The sequence below is a fragment of the Micropterus salmoides genome, unplaced genomic scaffold (assembly GCF_014851395.1).
Source record: "Micropterus salmoides isolate LMB-PRFRI ecotype aquatic unplaced genomic scaffold, ASM1485139v1 Ms_hic_scaffold_415, whole genome shotgun sequence".
Taxonomy (NCBI): domain Eukaryota; kingdom Metazoa; phylum Chordata; class Actinopteri; order Centrarchiformes; family Centrarchidae; genus Micropterus; species Micropterus salmoides.
The window spans coordinates 1,216-24,456 of record NW_024043540.1 but is presented as its reverse complement, the minus strand read 5'-3'; the positions used below and the strand labels follow the sequence as shown (position 1 = coordinate 24,456).

General features: G+C 40.0%; 1 protein-coding gene across 1 annotated transcript; it reads left to right on the top strand.

Moving 5' to 3' along the window:
• The first annotated feature begins 1,907 nt into the window (after positions 1 to 1,907).
• LOC119887361 (membrane-associated guanylate kinase, WW and PDZ domain-containing protein 3-like) lies at positions 1,908 to 22,299 on the top strand. Its single transcript, XM_038698179.1, has 7 exons — positions 1,908 to 2,094; positions 6,421 to 6,540; positions 15,780 to 15,986; positions 18,462 to 18,624; positions 19,409 to 19,488; positions 20,185 to 20,242; positions 22,110 to 22,299. Exons 1-7 carry the CDS (start codon positions 1,923 to 1,925, stop codon positions 22,282 to 22,284), a joined length of 975 nt encoding a protein of 324 aa, XP_038554107.1. The 5' UTR covers positions 1,908 to 1,922; the 3' UTR covers positions 22,285 to 22,299.
• Positions 22,300 to 23,241: the final 942 nt, after the last annotated feature.

The following is a 23,241-nucleotide window of genomic DNA, read 5'->3' as shown; positions in this document are numbered from 1 at the left end:
GAAAGCCCCGGTGAAGGCAGAATCACTCCCATCCCCTTTAACATGGGAACAGGCCGGGTAGGGCAGGGAATGGGATGTGTGTTGTTTTTGTGTGTTTTGTGTGTTTTCATGTCTCATAGCTTCTGGGAACATGGACCGCAGGCTTGTGGCTTTCCAGTTGCAATGTGTAGCAGCTTTTGTTTCCTTGACCTAAATTCCTCACATTCATTGTGCCAGTAAAAAGTCTATAGAGTTACATAATGAAGAGCAATGCTTCTCTTGGCCCTGGCCTTCACTTGGACCTCTGGCATGCTGTAGTTACTGGACTGTTTCAAATTTAAGTAAAGCAGCGGGCACACTCAAAAGAATTCCAAAATCACTTGAATTATTTGCTCATGTGTGCCTGCAAAGCAAAAGAACTGCGTTGTGTTGAACTCCCAGTAAGCAAGAAACTCAAAACGCTCTTCATCAAAAATATTTTCAGTTCACAATACTTTACAATGTGGAAGGCTATATATTTTTATTTCCCAGCAGCCATCAATACTTTCTGCTAAAAATGGGTATTATAAAACTACTGTTCAAGTCTCAGAGTAGAACTCTTATAGAGTGTGGGATGCGTAGGATGCTCGTCACTTTAAATTTGTCATTACATTTACTGTGGGAATATTTGTCTTTGTTACTTCGCAGTATGATTATTTTTTATTCAGTTTGTTTCTGCCAAATTGTACTCATTTGAAAGAGGGAATCTGTTGCATCTGCATGGACATGGGTGTGTGTGTGTGTGTGTGTGTGTGCAAATATTGGTGAATAGATTTGAATGGAGCTGAAAAGATTTTGATATTGAAATCAAAATAAGTCTAGAATGACTTTTGAGTGTGCGAACTGATCAATGAAGTCGTGAAAATAAGAAGTGTCTGGCAAACTGTGATAAAATATTCATCAGCAGATTAACCAACAGCAGAATTTGTCTTACAATGGGAAGTCATACATTGACAATCTCTGTAGGTGTCTTGCTGGGAGAGGTGTATTATCTTAATGACTGATGTTTCTCACAGTGGCTTAACGCAGATCTCATTTGGATGACACTACACACAGCTTGATTTGTCAACATGTTCTGATCTGGACAAGATCTTAACATTTGCGTCAAGAAATCTGACAGGCATTGACAGCAAACAGAACCACATTCTGGCCTTGTAGAGCTGTGTTTGAGACCGCACAAAAGCGAAAAAGCAGATGTCGAAGGCACATTACAGGTGTTGTTGCAGTTGTGGTAACTGTCAGAACAACTGCAACATGATGTCTTGTGTAGATAGTGGACCCTAGCGCTCACTACCGCAGTCATCTTTATGAGGTTAAGTGTGTACCCCATGTTAGGAAGCTTTGGGGAGAAAGTGCTGGTTATTGATGTCCACAGTGTAACAGAAGCCATATTCAAAGCACACCCTGCGTGTCCCTTCCCAAGGAAGGAGCTCCTGCAGTCCACACAGAGGACAAGTGCTGCTATAGTGTGTCTCAGACACTCTGTCAGTCATACGAGAATGGTAAATTTTGCTCCTAAAAATGACTGTGCAGCCCCTACACTTCCTCAAACCTCTGACTGCTTAAAATGCTGTCATTCCCGTCCTAAATAAATGTATGCACCCAGACTTCAACAGTCCTAATGTGTAACTGATTTTTGTAATGCATGCATTTGGATTTTAATGAAAGAGCCCAGTTAACATCGTAACTTAAATATGCCTTCTTTGCCACTTAATGCCTAGCCTTCTCAGGTACAAGTAAACACTGTCTGGTCAAGGGCCATTTTTATTTGGGGCTTGAAGCATGTGTTGTTGTCCATCAGAGGACTATGGTGTAGCTTGCAATGATTTAAATAAAACTAAAGCACTGTTTTTTAATTGTCTCAAAATCATTGGGTGTTTTGTAAATGAGTGCCATGTAGATGTATGCTATGTGATTTAATTATTGGACTGACACAGATTTCTTTTTCCTTAACTCTAGGTAAGGTGTTGAATACTGATTTGCGTCACTACCTCAGCCTGCAGTTTCAGAAGGGCTCCCTGGACCATAAACTCCAGCAGGTGATCAGGGACAACCTGTACCTGCGCACCATTCCCTGTGAGTAACTTCCACAGACTACGACACCTAAGTCTCCTCTCTCTCTCTGTCTGGGCTATGCTTGTTGCCCTCTGACCCCTTCTGATGGCGTCTGGTCTGTTCTCATCTGTAACAATACCTGCACCATCCTACTTATTTTCTTGCCTGCATGTCCTATGTCTTTTAAAGTAGTAAAATCACACAGTTTTAGGCTTAATGGAAGTCTGATGTCCTAGGAAAACCTGAGTAGACTTTGATATGCAAGGCTAACATTTCCTACCATGAGTGAAATATGTTTTAAGACTTCAGGGCTTGTAGAAAAGCTTTATTGGAATAGAAAGGAATGACACACTTTCTCGTTTTTTTATGTTTCATTTAACAAAAACAAGGTTTGAGACTGAATATATGAAGTTTTGAATTAAGATTTTTCAGACCTTGGTTATCTTACAATTAAAGGCGTGCAGCTCTCTTTACTTCCTATATCAGTGTTTTTTCTTTATGAGTCCGCGCCACCGCTCCTTTCAAAATAGAAGAATAAATAACCACGACAAAACATTTTTGTTTTTATACCCGACTGATTTTAAAACGGCCAACAAGGCCATCAGGCGTAAATGAAAGAGCAGCTGCAATTCTCTGGGCTGAACAGCTGAGTAAAAAAAAAAAATTATCACAGCTCCAGACATCATTAATTATTTGTATCAGTTAGCATTTCAAAAGCTCTCATTTCTGACATTTTGCATGGAGGGAAAGTCATTTTAAAGGCATCTTTTGAAGTAGCATTTAAAGTACAATAAAGCTCTAATGATCAATTGAAGAAAATAACATTTTTCTATTTTCTCATTTTACAGAATGAATCTGCCCACAGATTTACTGTAGAAATATATAATATTATTTACAGTATAAAACACTAAATGAGACCTCAGTGCTCCTTAAAATGCAGACATATCTAAGTCTCTTGCATCTCAATTGTTGTGCTCAGTTTCCTCCTCATCTTAAAGACTATTACAGTTATTTAAGCACCGATCATAATTATAATTTATTTTTTCCTTAGTGGCTCAGCATATGTCCCGTGTCCACTCTGGTCATGCCAGCCTGTGCAGTGACCTTGCAAGGAGCCTAAATAAACCACTACAGCATGATGCCTATGCTCATCACAGCAGCCCAAATGGCATCTTAGAGTGAGAGAAACATGACTTCATTCTTCCTCTACACACAGTGAGGCTTTATCAAGTATTACACTTGCCTCCCTCAAAACATGACAGGAGTTGAAAACAGTGCCAGGGGTCCAGGACACCACGAAATCCTTGAAGCTGGGCTAACTCCACTGCCAACTACCTGTCTTTTTCTATGAATCCCTGGGCATTAATATATCTGCCATGACAATCAGCTCCACAAGTCTCTTGTCAGATGTAAAAAAAAAACAGAAAGGATAGTGGAACTGTAAAAAATGTGCCCCAGGTTTTCAATCTGTGCAATTTTATGGGAGAAGATTGAAGAGAGCTCCATATAAGTTATATGGCACTGAGACCAAAGACAGCATACAGCTTTGCATTGATGTAGCTCAGCTTGGAAACTTTATCCTACCATGGAGAAATCAAAAGTTTAAAGATCAATTAAAATATTGCTAAATCAAGTTTTTCCTTTTGCATTTCATATAAAGAATGTGTTTATCCACAGTGGCCTATAAATTACTGTATAAATACAGGCCAGAAAGCCTCAAGAAATAAATGGAGGCGTTACAAGGTCAAATGCAACAAGTGCTAGCCACTTGAGCCTGATTTCTTTTTCCTATTTCTCATTGCATCAATCTCATGCTCCTTTTCATTTAATAACATTTATCATTATATAGCAGAGCTTCATACCACACATATTGTGCATTCTGATATAATCTCTCTATGTTGTAGAAGAAATTATTAAATAATATTCATATTCGTGAGAATCAATCAGTATTAATTATTACATAGGATAAATACATGAAAAAGGTCCTGTACTAATGAATAGTAGCATTGCGACATTAACCTTAGCAAATATTAGCTAGTTTAGTAATGTTATTAGGCTATTCTGATTTGTCTTGTATTCATCAGACATTACCTCTACAGTACCTCTTGTTGTTGTAGAAATTTAAAGTTGGCACTGTTTGATCTGGTATCCGTTACTATAATTTTACACTAGTTTTTTCCTCTGTTTCTTTTTTATTTTCTATTGTTCAGATAAATTTAGCATCTGGAAGCCTTTTTGGTTTGTCACTTGGCTTCTGGTGCCCCACTGAGTGGGTGTTCAACCTGCATCACAAAATAGAGCTCACACATAATGCTGGTGAGGTAGATATTGTTATTAAACCACGATAACCCCTGTAGACCCAGTAACTACACAAAGATTTACACTTTTATTCTGTTTATGCAGTTGTTTCATATCTTCAAAGAGATGCTTGTGACGAACCACACACAAGATGGAGGTTAAAACAGTGTGCTTTTCTAGTGAGGCAGTAAATTTCCTCTTTCTTTTCCTCAAAAGCTCCTTATCCCAGCGCTCCTGCTCAGATAACAGTTTCAACAGTCTTAGCAGTCTCTCTTCACTGTCTATCCACGGCTGGGGTGTAATCATACTCTTCCCTCACAGCTGTCCAAGTGTTGTGACTGAAGAGATGCTTTGCTTTGTGAATTCACCAATTTGTAACACATCAGTGTAGAGTGCATCCAAAGCCTTCATTTCCCTATTTGCTTTATTAAACCTTAACCTTATTGTCTTTTAACATCACCTCTAGAAGTCATGTTTTACAGCAACACTTGAGATATCAGATTATAAAATTAAAATTAAAAAGGCACGTGATAGGTTTATGACAATTTAAATAGTAAGGGTGATAAAAGGTACTTGAGAATTTTCAGGTTAGGCAGCTGAATAAACAATACAAAGCTTAATAACCACATTTCTCTATCCTCTATTCCAAAACAAGCTCATATTTCCGCCTTTTGTGGCTTTGTTGGTCTCCCCTGATTGCTCTGTTTGACATAATAAAAGATTGCCTTTGCAGCAGACTAAGCTGTTTCAGATGTGATGGCTCATACTGCAGTCAGGATGGATGTTGACACAGAAAGAAAATGAAGAATGGGGCTAGGATCCTATTAAAGTCCGAGTTAAAATCCCTTGTGCCTGTAGCACAGCCAGATAGCAGAACAGTTCAGCTGAGGTACTGTTAAAGCCCTGATTACATCTAAGATGATGGTAAGATGAGTTGGCAAGTTAGGGAGCATAACGTAATTTTCTTTGTCTTACAGATGAGAGCGTCAACAAGGCAAAACATGACACTTCCTTTAACCAGTTGCAACAGTTATGGTAGATTATGATTTAATGACTAACTTTGCAGGAACTGGAATGCAGTGCAGATGTTCAGAGTGGCAGTGTGTTTTTGGTGAAGAAAGTAAAAATTATCATCATATTCCAACTGTTGCTTCAAGATCATTTCAGTCATAAAGCAACTGACCTTGACGATACCCACTGGCGTGAAAAAAGACAATACGTTGTAAAACATGTCAGTGAATTTTACTCCCATGACCTTGGAGAGTGTCGCCTTTTTATAAATCTTTCCCAATGTTTGAAACAGTTGGTAAAGCTGTAATCTTTAAGAAATGTATGCACCCAGATCTTCACTGTCAAAGTTCTTTTCAATAACATTGGTTTATTGGATGAGCTCACAAATTCATTCTTTGGTTTATTGGAAATCAGGATGTTCTGGAAAGGTCTGATACAAATACAAAATCTAAACAAGATTATTAAGTAGTGTTGTGCAGACAAGTCACCAATAAACCTTCTATGTTTAATCATTATATTCCATTATATTGCAGTGAAAACCAAGCTGCGCGTGGGATTGAGTAGAAATTATTTAATGAGTGCACGGCAGATCCAAAAGTCATGTAATTATTCAATAAATATGCAGAAGGTCAATGGTGGAGTTCCTTTTTTCCCCCCATTCATCTAGTTGATGCACACCTCCCTAATTCCATTCACTTATTTATTGCATTAACATAGGATTGAATTGCATCCTTATGGAATAGAGGTGATGTTATACACAGAAGTAAAAGAAAAAGTGCAATTAAAATCCTGCTCATTATCATTATCATCAGTTACACCTCCTCTGTATTCTGACAGCTGTGCTGCTCTGTAGAGGATATTTTTTTATCTGCTTCATATTTTAATAATGAATTCATAGTTTTTTTGTCCCAGCTCTGTTGACTATTCATGATGTAGACACAGATGCACCCCTGAGTGCTTTATTTGGACCCCACTACCACCACCACATTCCACTCGTTTGGATGTTCCTTCTATCTTAAACTGTGTCACTGTTGGCAGGCACCACTCGGCAGCCCAGAGAGGGGGAAGTTCCTGGAGTGGACTACAATTTCATCAGTGTGGCGGAATTTCGTGACCTGGAAGAAAGTGGGTTGCTGCTGGAGAGTGGCACCTATGATGGTATGTCTCAACACAACACACACTGCAACACTACATTACTTTATTTTTACGACTAGACCTATGCTGAACAGTATATTTTGTTGAGTTGTGTACTTACATTATTTCAATTCACAGCAGCCAACACAAGGTCTGCACAGACATGCAAACACTAAAAGTAGCAGTGCTACAGAAAATGAACAATGGTACTGATAATAATAGTAATATCAATGATAATAATTGTATGAACGGATGTGCAGGAACAGGAGGGCAGCAGGTGACTCGCAGCCACAGATCCAGACTTCACAGCTCCAAAGCCAGATACACCTGCAGAAATCGATAGGAGTAGAGAGGAGAGCAACAGGAAATCACAAAACTACTGGGAAAGGGAAGATGTCGAGTTAGTAACATGCATTAATGGGATAAGAATGCACAGAGATAGAGAGGGATAGGGGCAGAGAGGAGCTCAGTGCAACATTATCCCAAATGTTTCCAACAGTGTTCAAACCCAAGTCACCCAAGTGACTTTTGAAAACCTGATTATGATCATTATTAGTCGAGTCTGCAAATCAATGACATGTAATGAATAATGAGGGACAGGTAGGAAGAGGATGAAGAAGAAAAGTCTTATAATATTATGGGAGGATAGTTACTGTTTAATGAAGAACTGTCAAAATACATGGACAAGGACACAAACACATCACACCTCTTTTAACTATCTGTCACTCTCTGATGCCCCAGAAAAAACCCTGGTGTTGTGCATACATGTTACATAAATAGGCTTTATACACTGCTTCTACAGATAGCAGATAGATTTAACAGTAGTTTAGCCATTGAACTGATAAAATCAAATATCATTTCAGTCAGTTGTGTTGCCACATCACAATTGAACAACACCAGAGCTCACATTGACGTCCGACCATTGAAAGTACAGTACATCGTCCCAGGCTAACCTGGGGGCTGGGCTGCAGCTAAGGATGAAACCCCACATGATGCTGTGCACTGTTAGGTCATCAGGTGAAGTCAACACATTGCCTATGTCATCAACCTGTCACCATAAATATGAAGGAACTGGAGATAAAATATCCCCAGGTGATTTTGTTGCTGAAAAGAACTCCTGGTCCTTTACACACTGTATCGGACATGTGTTTGCTACGTAAGAGCTCTCTCGTCCACCCTCTGTCCCATATAGAGACTGGCTCTTCAATCCTGAATCTATGAACCAGTCAACAGGATGAATAATGGATCTTACCTTGAATACACAAGCCCTCAGAAAGTTAATTATTAATGCCCAGACTTATGACCTCTGAGTCGCCAGAGATAAACTGTTAGATAAACTTTTCACACACAAACACAGATCTATAGACAGATAGGCAGACACACTTGAAAGCAGGGAGGAAGAGATAATTACCACGTAATGAATGATTTCCCCATGGTGAGTTAGTCATTAACTACAGATCTGTTACTATTTGCTACAGCCCGTATAGTGTAGATTGTAAAATTAGCCTAAGGGCCCATTCACATAGAAATGTGTTGCCTCTGAGAAACATTTTAAAACTTTCACTAATGTTTATTTTCAGTTGTGTGAGTTATAGCATTGGGGTGGGGCAGGGGAGCAGCAGTGGAACATGAATTTGATCGAATTTTATTTGCATTGAACACACCTAATTTAAATTATATTCCATAATCTGCTTTTAGTGCAGCAATGTGCAGCTGTTGCAGTTTATTAATCACATTTAAATTAGATTTACAATAAAAAAAATTGTTGTGGGTAATATTCAAATGTTATCTCTTCTATTGTTTTTGTGTGTTTTTTTTCTTCCCTGCTGCCTTGCTACAATAATAATTTTCTTTTTGTGTAACAAAGCTGAACTTAACTTTGTGTGACATCCCATCTACTTTTTCATTGCAGCAAGTCATTATTCATTTGTCTCTCTCCCTCTTTTGACATGCCTAGCTTCCTCAGTACATGTTGCATTTCTCTGTCTGAATGAGGCCTTACTGTATCTATGGTTGATTGAATGGAAACATTGACCTAGGCAGGCATGATCACAGCTGTGACTAATCCTCCAGACCTGTGAACAAGGGCTTGACATATCCACGGTTAATCTATAACCAAGAGTGACAATCAGTCCCTCCGCTTTACTTGGACCAATATATATATAGCTTTTCCCAGATTGGTTGTCATATTGCTCACCAATGACATAAAATTTCAGAAGGCCAATATTATGAAAATACTTAACCGAGCATTAAAGAGGAAAATTGCGTGTGTTTATGAGATTACTCCTCAGCATTAATCCATCACATTTTCAACTCCCTCTGCATTCCAAGCAGGTTTTAGTAGCAAAGTGGATGGGAAAATCTGAACCACACAAAAAGAGAGAGAGATTAGTTTGCCAGTTTGTGTTTTACAGAATGATGGACATGTCAGGGTGTGAGTAATACGTGTTACCTTAGCTGTGTCGAGACTCTCAAGAATTAGATTTGCATGTGTGCAAGAGTGTGTACATCTGTGTGAATTAGGGCATATCCAATTTTCTACCCCTCACCGTGGACAGTACAGAAAAGCCAGTAATATGAATCATTCATATATACAGGGAGCAGAAATGGACCAGCAGAATTCAAGGAAAGCAGGTGTCTCTCTCTGCTGATACTCAAAGTTAACAACAGTAGGGTTGGTACAAAAGTTGATATTGCTAAAATTTGTTAAGTATCTATTCCATATACCAATATATCATGGGCTTTCTTTTCTAGTTGTCTAATGCAGGGTGGTTACAAATCAGCAGATTTTTCTTACCCTGGTGGTACCCTGGCTTTTAGTAGTGGAACTACATTAGGCTAGATACCTTTACTGGCTATGTTTGCATATTACACGACCAGCATGGGAAGCTTTACCATGATTACATGTTGAGGTTTAAGGTAGTAGCATGGGTCAGTGCAAGGATTCATTGGAAATATTAAATAGTACAGAACTGCACACCAGATAAAGCATAAAAGGCTGGGACAAAGAACATGTATGCACATGAGTTAAGAAATATTACAAGAGACTGAGGGCTTACCGTCATTATTGTAGCTGACTACATCCGTGATTGACATTAATAATGATAAAGTTCGCTCACTTGTGTAATATTGTATTTATATTGTTGGACAGTTTGCTTGAAATTGAGGATTCTAGAGCGTCTAGTAACATCAAGGCTGAACATACATTTCCAATAACTCCAGAGCATTGTAAAGCCCAAAAGTCAAAATATATTGAAAAAAGATAGATGTAATCATTTAAAAACATTGCATGTTTTTATCTCATAAAACATTTTGCGTTAACCCATCTATGTTAACATTTAGCCTTTGAAAAACATTTTTAACTGTAGTCACAAAACTGTTTGCTCTCTGGCTTGCCACACACAAGGAAGGCATGTACCTGTATTAACAGGACAGTCTAGCAGAAATCTAACAGCACCTTAAATTATATTTATTAAAGAAAGTTGATTTAATTATTCTATAAATCTTTAACACCTGCAAGGAAATGGCATAGTAATATGTTTCGTGCTGCCATGCTGATTTGATTAAGTTCTAAATGTCTAGTTGACCAATCAGATTGCAACAAACTACTTGCTGTGTACAGTAATGTAGACCAGACAGTGCTGTGGTACTTTGATTCTAGCTGACAGTTACAGTCTGTAGCTGTAGGCCTGCTAGGGGCCACTTTGACAGGGCATAAAGATGATGAAATCCCCTTTGTGCTTTACAAAATGTATTCCCCCTGACAATCAAGGACTTTACTAGAATTTAAATTGACCGTCGTCAGGGAAAATAATTCCTTCCCAAAGAATACGGAGTCAAATAGATGTTATGAATCGTTCTTTATGTAACGTGGCCACGGAGAGAACGCACGTTACTCTCTCAAACTCAGCATTTCCTCTCCTTAAGTACAGAACAAGTACAAAGAACAACAGCCAACAAATGGTAGATGAAGGAATACAAATGGCAGAGTATTAGCATACACTCAAAAACTCTTCCTGAGCTAAGAAAGGAAATGCAAATGTATGTGGCATCAGAGATGTTTCTCTGATTGGTCTATGTTATACTCTCACCTACATGCCAGCAGACATTTATTGTAAAAACAGCCTTTTATTAGGAAAAACCCTGTGACCAATGCTAATTTCTCACAAGTTAGTTACAGTGAAATCCTAAATCAGCAACTTATAATGTATTTCTCACACGTCCCCTTGTTTTGCTGGACAAAATTTCCGACAACAATTTTATAATAGGGTCTTTTTTGGTATTATAGGCTTTGTGAAGTTCTGAGGCAAAGCTGCATAGCTGTGGATTAGACAGAAACAGGGCAATGGGCCAGAAGTCACAGAGGAGGGAGGGTGCAAAGGTGCTGCGCTAACAACAGCTGAACACTCCTAGGAACTGGCAAAACAGAGGCTTCAAAGATTAAGAAGGACCTCATCTCTTAGGACTGCACTGCTGATAACATAAAAGTTGGATTAGTGAAGAAAACAAAAAAAAACGTTGAAAGTGTAAGCAGAACAAAACATGGAAGAGAGCGAGATTATGATGGATGCAAGCAGCTCAATAAGAAAAAATAAGGATGAAAGTAAAGAAAGGAAGGGTTGGTAATTTTATATTGGGTGTCACTATACAGACTAAGGGGATGAACATAAACTACAAAAGAGGTCTATTTATGCGACTCCGATCATCTAACAGTCGATTGTGAAACTACACACACACACACACGCGCGTGCGCACACACACACACACACACACACACACACACACACACACACAGTAGAGGAATGTAGGGTTGACAAGGTTGGCTTGCAAAGTGTGTGCATCCATGCCAAGCAGGGCCCGGGTCCTATGCCAAGGCTGGAGCACAAAATGGGCTTCACCCGCCTGGGGCACTGGCAGTCAGTGATGAGGCCTGGACAGACTGGGCACTGCCCAAGAGAGTGGAAGCCCATCCTCAATGATTAATGAGGGTCTGTGACTGTGGCTGGCAGGTTCAAAGAGGCAGACGGATAAACGCAGAGGGAAGTTGGGTTGGGTAAAGCTTTTTCGGGAGGCAAATTATAAACCCTTGAGAAGTATTCCACACTTCCACAAAAAACACATCACAATTGAACAATTGTGAACAATTGAAAACACAAAACTATTTGCTAGCATTTCACATTGCTGAATGACATGACCTGCTGCATGAATCTTTGCTATCTAGCATTTCCATCACAGCCTCTGATGAAAGTTATTTTGAAGTATATTATGAATTTCAGAGAGGTTATGGTTATCTAGCGCTGGTCAAACGCTGGTCACAGTTGTACTCACATTTTATTCAGATTCTGACGAGTTGGAGATGAGATATGCTGGCAGCTGCTGGCTAAAGTAGATGACGTGACATCTACACACATACTCACACACACAGACACACACACACTTTTATACGCATTCTTTCTCACCCATAAACACACATGGCCTTAGTACATGGGAAGCACATTTTTAAAAAATGTTCCCTTTGACGTGTAACCACTTCTGTGTCACATGAGTGAATAGCTGTGTAATTCACTGATGGTGCCAAGAAAGTGTTTGCCCAGCTGTTAATATGAAAATGGCATTACTTTACACTGTCCACCCACCACTATCACAAAGCTGCAAAAAGGACTTTAATGTAATAACATTATGCTGAAATTATCAGCCCTCTGTGCACACTGTTTCTGCTGCTGTTACTGTTACCAGAAGTGGTACAGTAGTTAATGTGGTAAAGAACAGTAGTAAATATACATTTTGTGTACAGTATAATTGCTTGAAATGCCCATGTAGCTAACATGTTTGCGAGTGGGCAACTTAACAGTACAGCATACTATAGAAACAGTCAGAAATGTGATCCATCATTAGGGTACCGCTTGCGATCTTTCTCGTTTTCTTGCTCATTGATAGATTTATAATAGAGCACAGCATGTTCATGTGTTGAATCAGTGCCCATATCAACAGGTGTTTTTTTCATGGGGAGCTGTTAGCATAGTGGCTCCCAGGCCTTCCCCCTCTTTTTTTTCCTAAGAATGAACAACCCATTAATCTAATGCAGTAATTAAGGTGGAATATTTGAGGTGGCCACTCTGACATCATCAGGGTTACCAAAGGGTGACCAGACATCCTATTCAAACTTATTTTTGGATTATTCCTGGCATCCCAATAGGGAAGTTCTTTGTCCTGATAATGAGACATTTGTTAATGAGACAGGATTATAGACAGGTTAGATCAGGGTTTTCTCACTCGCTTGCTCTCTTGAAGAGATCAGTCGTGAGGGAAAGTTTAGCAGCAGCCTACACGGCACTAGATGAGCTATTACGACAGCTATAACTACATTGGATTTAGAAGAACAACAAATGGCTCATTCTGAACAACAATTTTTTAGTAAACTAACTGGTACGTTTGTACATCTCTCAAGTAGGGTCTACCAGTGTTGCTACTAGAAAGTACTAAAATAAGTGAAGTGCCTATTTTTATTCTTTTTAATCTCCTTCTTTGTGTCTTCATTTTTGTTTTGTTTTTATGCCTGCCACATGTAAAGTAGTATCAAATCTCATATTCTTTAGTTGTTCATTTACTTGTTTATCTATTATTTATCTATTGGAATCACAAATATCCATCCGTGTGATCTGCTCAGTTTTTGCTGCCCATGTTCCAGCTGTTATCAATAATTAAATCTAATTGTTATTACTAAAGCTAGTTGAAATCTTTTGAAATGATAAAACCATAGACTGTATAAAACATAATATTCAGTTGTCACATCAAAAGAAAGACGGGAGACAGTTTTCTTTGTCACATTAGAATATTAATAGGATTGAGAATTCTAACTATATTAAATGGAACTGTGGTTAATTAATTACTACGGTATATTACAATAAGATTATACATTGCACTAAATAAAATGATAGAACTGACTGCCTGGGTAGCTCTGTACACAACATTCACTGGATATAAATGCTAATTAAACTGCATTAATTAAACTGCATTTGTTAAAATAACTTGAAGTAAAATGAATAGCCACATAAGATTCAAACAAACAGCTCATTTAATTAATTTAGCCCAAAGACCTGACTCCTCAAAGAGATATCTCATTAAATTCTTTAGGTAAAGTTAACAACACCCAGCCTCCAGTTCAGGTTCAGTTTTTCAGTTGTATAGTTTCACATCCACAACGGATGAAGTTATACATTCTCATCATTGACTGCTTTTCATACTGTGGCTTACAGTATAATTAAAACTTGATCTATCTCAGTGCACTTCCTTATTGTGGCCACTGTGTCCCAGCTCCTTGCTAATAGGTACTTACAGAGGGTATGTGCACCTCGAGGAGACCGAGGAGTTCATAAAGCAAATTACCACTTTTAATTTAACTCCCTCAACACGCGTTCCATCATTAAGCATCCTAATAATTACAAATCTAGTATAGGACTTAATAGTTTTCAAGGTACTGAAATTAATACTACATGAATTAAAACATGGATTAATGTGATTACCTTAATCAAGTATTATGTATGACTTTGTATTTAAATGCAAATCAATCTGTATCCTATCTTGTTTTGCCTTCCTATGGAAAACAATAGTTTAATACGGTTTTGAAGATATTTATTCAAATGAGAGAAATTAAACTGTAAGAAACAAGTTCATTTTGTTTGTGTGGAATCTTAACTTCCACAAATGTTTTGTCTGTAAGCAAGTGCTCTCTTTCTCTTACTCTCGCCTCCCATCCTTCCTCCTTTGTTCCCATTCTCGTTTCTCTCTCTTCCTCCCAGTAGACTCCTTCGTCACAGTATCTGTCCACTCCCAGATGTGCTGTTTAACTGTTACAATAAAATGTTCAGCCACTCAGACACATCTCACTCTTAACCATGCTACAATCTCACACAAACACTAGAGGACTGTGGTTTCCCATGGACAGAGAACAAACAGTGAATCAATATTTGTACCATACCCTCCCACCTATTTTCTCTCCTCTTCTGCTTTTAGGTTTTCGTCCTTTCTGTTATTCCTTATTCTCTTGCACAGAGAGAGAAGGTAGTCAGTGGTAAAGTGGGTCACCCCTCTCCAATAGTTGAGAAAGACTCGCTCTGTGGACTAAGGCTGTTTGCTGCATTAGGCATCAACATGACAGCAAAGGCAAGCTGATGGACTTAAAGGGGCAATTGAATGCATGAGAACCTACCTTGGCATAAATGCTGTAGTCACAGTTCCCTGGGGAATGAAGCAGTAAATATGACAACACAACAGTTTTTGGCTTTGGTCTGAGGGCTCTGGCTACTACAGTAGTGAATCATAAAACTAATAAATTAATAATATTTATGTTAAACATAAATAAAAGGGCATGTTTTGAAACACCTAGAAATACAGTAAAACAGTACATAAACAAGAGATTGAATGGGAGTCTGCTTTTTCGCAGACGGGATACCAGTGAGGGATCATGTCTCCATTACTTTACAAGCTCCTACTAGATGGTAGGGCGGCTAATCAGCAGGTTTGAGTCTGGATGAGCCTGTGGTACAGTGGGTAAATCTTACCTTACGGATCAACAGGGTGGGTCAGCAATGGTGGTACCCACTGGGAGTTAGTAAAGATGAATTTGCTTTAAGAATTGCGAGATAAAACACTTTCCTTTATCTCACAAACTGTTCCAAAAACTGTTCCCAAAACTTGAGTTATGTCAGAAAAAGCTTGGCCTCATTTGTTCCAACCAGTATGGCTCTGCCAGATATGATTAGTAGCTAATAATCAGACTCCCCTATGCCTCACATTAAAACAACTGCCACAGTTCCCACAATGGTGGAAAAATCCTCCAAGCAAGGATTCTAAAGCTGATGATACAGGGAGCAACTTTTAGAGCAATCGTGCAGGGCAACATTGCCGTCAATGGTAATGAGTAAAGATAACTACCGTAATCCCCTTCCCCCACCACTCCTCCACCCGCCCCGCACTGCCGCCATCCGTTCAAAACATAGTCGGACTAGCCACTAGCAAGACTGCCCAGCCACATTGCTCAAAAAGTTGCACCGTGTATCATCAGCTTAACAGTTTCCCAGTCTTTGCGTCAATGCGGGGCTGTTGTGGGGTTAGAATTAAGATTAGATTAGATTTTGGGTTAGCTAAGTGTAAGGGTTAAGGTTAGTTACTGTATGTAGTAATGGAGGATACAAGTTAGGATTGTGCAATAAATATAGTCAAAAAAGTCTCAGATTTGTTGCCTCTTTCTCCCTTTTCTTCAGGCAACTACTATGGGACCCCTAAGCCACCTGCAGAGCCCAGCCCTGTGCAGCCAGACTTGGTGGACCAGGTTCTGTTTGATGAGGAATTTGACACGGAGGTCCAGCGAAAACGCACAACCTCTGTCAGTAAGATGGACAGAAAGGACAGCGCTGCACCAGAGGAGGAAGAGGAAGAAGAGAGGCCTCCTATGGTCAACGGCCTGGGTGGTGAGAGGCATAATTATCTATTTATTTTACTGCTTCTGCAGTTCTTAGAGATAGTTTCTAAAGCACTTCTTTTCTCCAAATTTAAACCCCAGCAGTTTTTTGTTTGCTCGTTTTTTTGTCCAGCAGTTTATTATATTATTCTCCGAATGCAAAAAAGCAGGAACATTTTTGTTTTTCCCTTATCATTCTTTTCTCCAAACAAACATTCTCAGGATTAGCTGTTCTGCATGCAAGGTCAGCACTAAATCACAGCCCTGCAAAGTCAAGAAGTAGCCAAAGCCTGTCAGAGATCAATAGACACAATCCCTCAGTTAGAGGGATAGACTTTGTCCTTGTTTGATTCCCTCACAAGAGTGTCCTCACATGGCCCATGGCAAAAACAAAATCAGAACAAGTTTCAGCATATGGTGAATGGTCCCTCATTATGAAAGTACTTAGAAAATCTCTAACTTCTGTTATTATAAAACACTACAAAATAAAATAATCATGGTCAGAATTGTGTGCCAACATGTTATATAATAACCATCCATATGAAATATGTTTCACTCATAATACAAGTTACCCATCTTAAACCAGCCAACTGAAAAAGTAGCAGCTTGTGGCCCTGCTGTACCAGGCTCCCTCAGCTGTCCTGTTCTCTGTTATGGCTTCAAACACAGCCTCAAACACACCCTGTCCTAGTGTAGTATGATGGCACTCCCACTGCAAATTGTTACCCAAATAAGCCATGCTAATTTCTTCTCTGTCCTTTGACAAGTCTCACTGTGTAAAGGTGCTTTCCCCTTCCTCCTGTGAATGCTCGGCAGGGTTCATATAATACATACAAATAGATTTTTGTGAAGTTGAACTAGCTTTTATGTTACAGATGGGTCTTTGGGATCAGGGAATTTGACAGTATAATGACATTTCCTTGAGGACACACCTGAACTTAGTGCCTTCAGTATATACACTATATGCGTTAGTGACAGCAATAACATTGTAATGGCAAGAAAGTTCACACAACCCAAACCAGAAAAAACAATCTAAATGTCTTGCAGATACATGTCTTGTAGTCTATTTAGGCTGGTTTCAGTTATGAAAAAAATTACCAATCCATATTGTATAACAATGCCCATTTTGTTATTTGGTGTATTTTTCTGATACTTAAGAAAAGCCAATTACTGTGGTTCAATAGAGTGACCACTCTGTACTAATATTCAACAGGGAGAAATTAAAGTGTATGTCTTAACTAGTTCCACTTCACAAAAATCTATTTGTATGTATTGTATGAACCCTGCCAAGTATTCACAGGAGGAAGGGGAAAGCATCTTTACACAGTGAGACTTGTCAAAGGACAGAGATGAAATTAGTGAAAAAAAGCTCTGTGAGCGTGTAACTACTTATCTTACATACAAGAGAAAAAGAGAGAAACATTGTCAGACACATCGACTGTGGCCTTGGGCAGTAATGATGGCAGTGTGGAGCCCAGCCAAGAAAAAACACTCATCGTAGAAGGATGTCACTCCTAATTCTGTTATTCACGAGTATAATCTCGAAGGGAGTTTATTATACCTTTTGTCAGCATGTGGATGGATCGGATTGTTAAAGTGGTGAGGAGGTACAACAAAAGGGGTAGCAGCAGACACATTTCTATGCCCTGAAGGTAGTTTAATAATGGTCATGCATTACTGTTAACTGCCATTTTTCTTTTGTGTCCTAGCATTTTCGTCACTGAAGCCTACATGTCCTCATCAGCAACAGCCTCGTTTATATTTCTCTGCAAGGGCTGAAAGCTGCTATAGCCTAGAGCAAGTGTCTGTATGTGGTCATTTATTCCGACTTTATAAGTACAGAAACCCGTCTATGGTTCCATCATGAAAGAGAGGCCCCAATTTCAGCTTAAAAAGCTCTTGGCTTTTCCCAGTCAACAGCTGTCACTTTCCATCCCTGCCATTCAATTACCCCAGCTAAACAGACATGGGCATTCAATGCCACGATGAAGCTAGGTCATACACAGCCAGATGAAAACCTGCAGATAAGAGCCTCACACAGACTGGCACACACACACATTAAAGATTAGGCAAATACACATACACATGCAGCAGCCTGTGTGATACTAATAGAGTTGTGATGTGGCGCTCGCGGCTGGGCTGAGGCATTGGTCAGCTCCTGCCCTTGCCTTGGAGGCAGTTCCCTGTTCATTGCTGCTGACATGCAAATCCTATGGCAATTGCTGCGCTTCCGTCCTCTCTCTGTGTACTCTCTCTCTACCCCTTCCTCTCTTGTGGATGTAACCATCCACCCAGTGTACAGAGGAAGATCAGCTCGAGCGACAGCAGCAGCAGGGAGAGATGCAAGAAGCCCAAAGGAGATCCAATGGCGCCACACTCTCACCTCCTGTCTCTTTCTCCTTCTACCACCTCCCATACCCCTACTCCCAACCCATTCCTCTTTCTGTCTCCATGCCCATGTCCCTCTCCAAATGCCGGGCCACAGAGCACAAGGACAAGGCGGAGTGGAGGAAGACAGTGCCCAGCTACAGCCAGTCAGCCGGGTCTATGGACTTGCGTGCATGGAACACACAGGATGAAAGTCAGGAATCCTTGCCGAAAAACTGGGAGATGGCCTACACTGAGACCGGCATGGTGTATTTCATAGAGTAAGTAGCCTCTCTATTGCTACTTGCTGGCATTGTTTTCCCATTCTCCCCAGTTCATCTCTTTTACCGTCATTTAAAGCCAAATGTGTGAGATCTGGCAGGGAGTCCTTTCTACTTTACATTCAACGCATTCCTCTGTACTGTATCAAACTAGGTGTTGGACATGGAAGTTATCTGTAGGCACAGCAATGGCAGTTGTGTTTTCCTCGATTAAGTTTTTCTTTTATTTCCCCTGTGTGTGATGTCGGGTTTGTTGGCTAGTGCTAAAAGCAGTTGTTTACCTGGCCTGTTAGTGTGGCAAGCAGTCACAGAGCCAGGTGCTGATGCTCGCTGCTAAATCAATAGCTCATTCTCCCAGCCAGAGAAACAACAGGCCAAATGGAGCTCGCCACCCCAGACCTGTTCTCTCAGTTCTGCTCTTTATGATCTCTGCAGCTGCTCATTCTTTTTTGTGTAGTTTATGTATTCCTCATTTCCCTCTTTACTCTGTCCCATTCCCGCTCTCTCTCTCTTCCTTTACCTTAAAGGGTCCTCTGAGCTTTGTTAAAATTTGACTAATATTTTAAAACCTTCTTTAATAATCTGATCCCAAAAGATTAGAAGTTAGCCATACTTGCTGTTTTCTGGGAGCTGTGTGCTCTGTTTATTAGAGCTGGTGGAATAGCTTCTGGGCTAGTGGCTCCTGAGAGTTGCCAGCCATAATTACTGAATTGACACAATATCTTAAATGCTTTTGAAATTAATTTTACTGCACCTAAAGCCCTGTCTCCTTTTTGTACTTTAGTCACAACAGCAAGACCACTACCTGGTTGGACCCCCGCCTTGCCAAGAAGGCTAAGCCTCCTGAGAAATGCGAGGAAGGAGGTGAGACAATATCTGCAGATACTTGGTGTGGTAGTAACATTTTCATGGGCACTTAATCCCCTCAGTCCCACTCATATACTGTCCTCCCTGCCCAAACACAGTTATACTCCATCCCAACTCCCTGCTGCATAGTGCAGCGTGTCCATGAGCCACATCCCTGCCTCTCTGAAGAGGGCGCTGGCTAACAGACGGAGATTGAACAGCTGAGCACGCCTGGTCACAGTCATGCCGGTGACACAGCACAAACCTCCAGTCTCTAGTCTGCCCCTCTCCTCCTAATAGCTTCTGGGACACATGCAGGGAGCTCATCAGTGCAGCATCTCTCAAAAGGCAATTTTGTATGGCCCCTCTTGCGTAAAGATCTCCTCTGAGCCGCATGTGTTTTTCACACAGGAGCGTAAACTCAAGATGTTGCACACATACACGCAACTGGAAAGAAAGGCTATTACTTTCCAGGGAGGCCGTATAACAACTCAGTATTTCCTCCTTCTCCCCTGCCTCCTCCACAGTGTGTATTACGCCCTAAACACATAGTGACAAATAAATGCAGGCCTCTTGTTCTCTGTGTGTAGGTAAGCATGCTGTGAAGCTGCCAGTCAAAGATGCCTCATTGCATGTGTCCAATTGTCCATGTAGTGCCTCAGCAGTATCTGAAGTAATTTGCGTCTGCTTTCTCCCTGTCCGTTCTCCCTTCAGAGCTGCCCTACGGCTGGGAGAAGATTGTGGACCCCCAATATGGCACCTACTACGTAGAGTGAGTAAACTACTCCCTGTGCCTGACGGGACCCAGAGGGCTACAGCTGTGAATTGTGGTGGATTTAAAAGATATAGCTTACTGCATGCTCATATTCAATCTGTTTTTGTCTTTGCTGAAGTGAGAGTGAAAAGGCTCAACTCAGGGCTTCATGTATACCTGTGTGAGTCCTCTGGAGCTGTGTGTGCATGGTTGATACGCTTTTTTAAAAATTGTTATATGCGTTACTCTTTTCACATCTTCTGCAACTAAAAGCCATATTGCTGAATTCAAGAGGTATAGACATATTAAACGTGACATTGTTGAATCTCAGTTGAATACTGTATATGATAGTGGCATATGCTATTGTCCATACGGTGAGTTCCCACAGTGCTGCAGAAAGCAATTATGTCAGTACAGATAACACTGGTGGGTTCCAGCTTTGTGTGTGTGTGTGTGTATGTGAAAAAGAAAAGACAGTGAAGACAACAGACAATGAAAGTTTAGGGTCCCTGAGAGGGGAACAAGGGTTAGATTCCATTCTGATCAAGAGTGTAAACAAGAGCACAATGTTTCATTTTAGTGCCATTACTGTGGACAAAGAGGGTGAGACCTGCAGGCTGGGGAATTGGTGGTGGTGGGGGCGGGTTATGCAAGAGGGTCATTCAGAGGCTGCATCTCCTCTGTTTCTGTCTCTTTGTCTGGCAAACTTAGTTGTGAATGAACGACCAAATGCAACAACTTGACACAAAGTCTCATTATTTCCTCAACTGACAAACAAAAACATGAGGTGTGGCAATCAAGGAGTGAGAAAGTGAGACAGAGCGCAGCAGAGGAAATGAAAGAGTGGAAATGAAAGAGAGGGGAATGTTTATCTCTCCAGACTTAATGGGGAGGGTGTCTCTGTGCATGAGTCATACACAGCAAGAGCACAGAGTACTGTTGAACACACACACACACACACACATATATACCATCAGTGTCTCAGCATGGGGCTGATTCACTGTGCAGCATCAATGCATTTTGTCTTCCCAAGGTGCTGTCATGACCGGGATTTACAACTGTTAAAGCTCATTACGCAGATGAGCTACCTCTCTCCATTACCATCTAACCGTGGAGGGACATTCCCCTTCGAAGCAGGAAATGTTTCTGCACACAGGTGTGACCTGCAAATCATTAATGGTTTTTAGATTGTGTTTGGTGCAAATTCCCCATATTATAGCTGCACATCCTGGGTTTGCAAGCCTGTCTATTTTCAGAAAGGTTTAAAAAGGCCATCTATGGCCGTGAAAAAGGGGCGCATTGTCGTTTACATCTTTCTACAGTTTATTGAATCTTTTGATCCTGGGATTACAATGCATTGAGCAGATGTTGTTCCCATAATGGCAATGTGGGCTATCAAAGCAAAGATTGCTACTGATCCTCTCTATCCAATTCTCTTTGAATTCACTGGGCATTAAATTTTTTATTTCTTTTAAACTTGCTCTCAATCCATCTGTATGTGTTACGCTTTTGGCATAGACAAGTTTGGGTTTGTGGTTTACATTTTGTAGTAGAACAGCCTGCATGCTATGTGACATCTACTCAGCATTGGTTGTGTCACACCCAGGCCTCAAAGTCAAATCACAGGTTTGCATGACAGGCAAAGAACAGTATCAACAACAACGACAAGCTGTGTTCTGTGAGGCTAAAGGGTAAGGCCACAGACAAATACAAAAACAGAAACAGTAGTTAGCAATCAGACTGTGTGTAGCCAACTGACGCAGATAACTGAATGAATAAAATAGTAGGATGTGTTACAAGCAGAATGCCAACAACAACAGGATGGAAACACTTGTTCTACTATTTAAAGTTCTTGTTCATCTATGTTGTTATCTTCCTTGTGTAGCCACATCAACCAGAAGACCCAGTTTGAAAATCCAGTACTGGAAGCTAGGAGAAAGTTGAGTGTTGATATGCCCACTGCAGTCCCGCCGCCGTCAGCCACACCCTCAGGTAACTGCACCCACAACCAAGCCCTCTGGAGCATTATTTACAGCAGTTTAATGAGGAAACATCTGTAATTAAGTGGGATCACCACTGCTTATTTCATTGTATGTAAAAAAAATTTTTTTTTTAAAAAGTGGCAATGAGGAGAGACTAATAGAGATAAAATGTCAGTTCAGGAAATTCAATGTGATTCACTTCTCAGTTCTGCAATGTTAACATTAAATGTCATGGTTTAGATTGAGAGCCAGGAAGTTTTTTTCCCAGCTGGTCATCAGGGAAATTGACAGGAAGTGAGATCATTTGCATCTAAATTGCATCCTGGAATTTGAGAGAGAGAGAGAGAGAGAGAGAGAGAGAGAGAGAGAGAGAGAGAGAGAGAGAGAGAGAGAGAGAGAGAGAGAGAGAGAGAGAGAGAGAGAGAGAGAGAGAGAGAGAGAGAGAGAGAGAGAGAGAGAGAGAGAGAGAGACGCTTAGTGTTTTATTAATTTTATTTTTGATATATTTTTAATTTTTTAACAAACACACACGTGCTTACTGTTTTATTTATTTATTTTTTAATATATTTTTATTTTTTAACAAACACACGCTTACTGTTTTATTTATTTATTTTATTTTTCTCTTTTTAAACACAACACACATACACCTTGATTACTTTACGCTTTAATTGTTTAATGAAATGTATGGGGCTGATTGTTCTTATGTTGTGTATATATGATGCTTTGGCAATGTTGTTATTACATTCATGCCATTAAAGCTAATTTGATTAAAGAGAGAGAGAGCGCAAACTAACACATGATACTAATCTTTAAAAGAGAAATTAATATTTACATTTTATACTATATATTTCTAAGAAATGTACATTGTACATCACTTTGGTCCAGACCGAAAAATCTCAGGAACAGATGGATTGACATGAAACTGTGTACAGACATTTATTGTCCCCAGAGGATGAACGCTACTGACTTTGGTGTCTTTTCCTCTAGTGCCACCATGAGGTTAATATTTGTGGTTTTTAGTGAAACAACTATTGG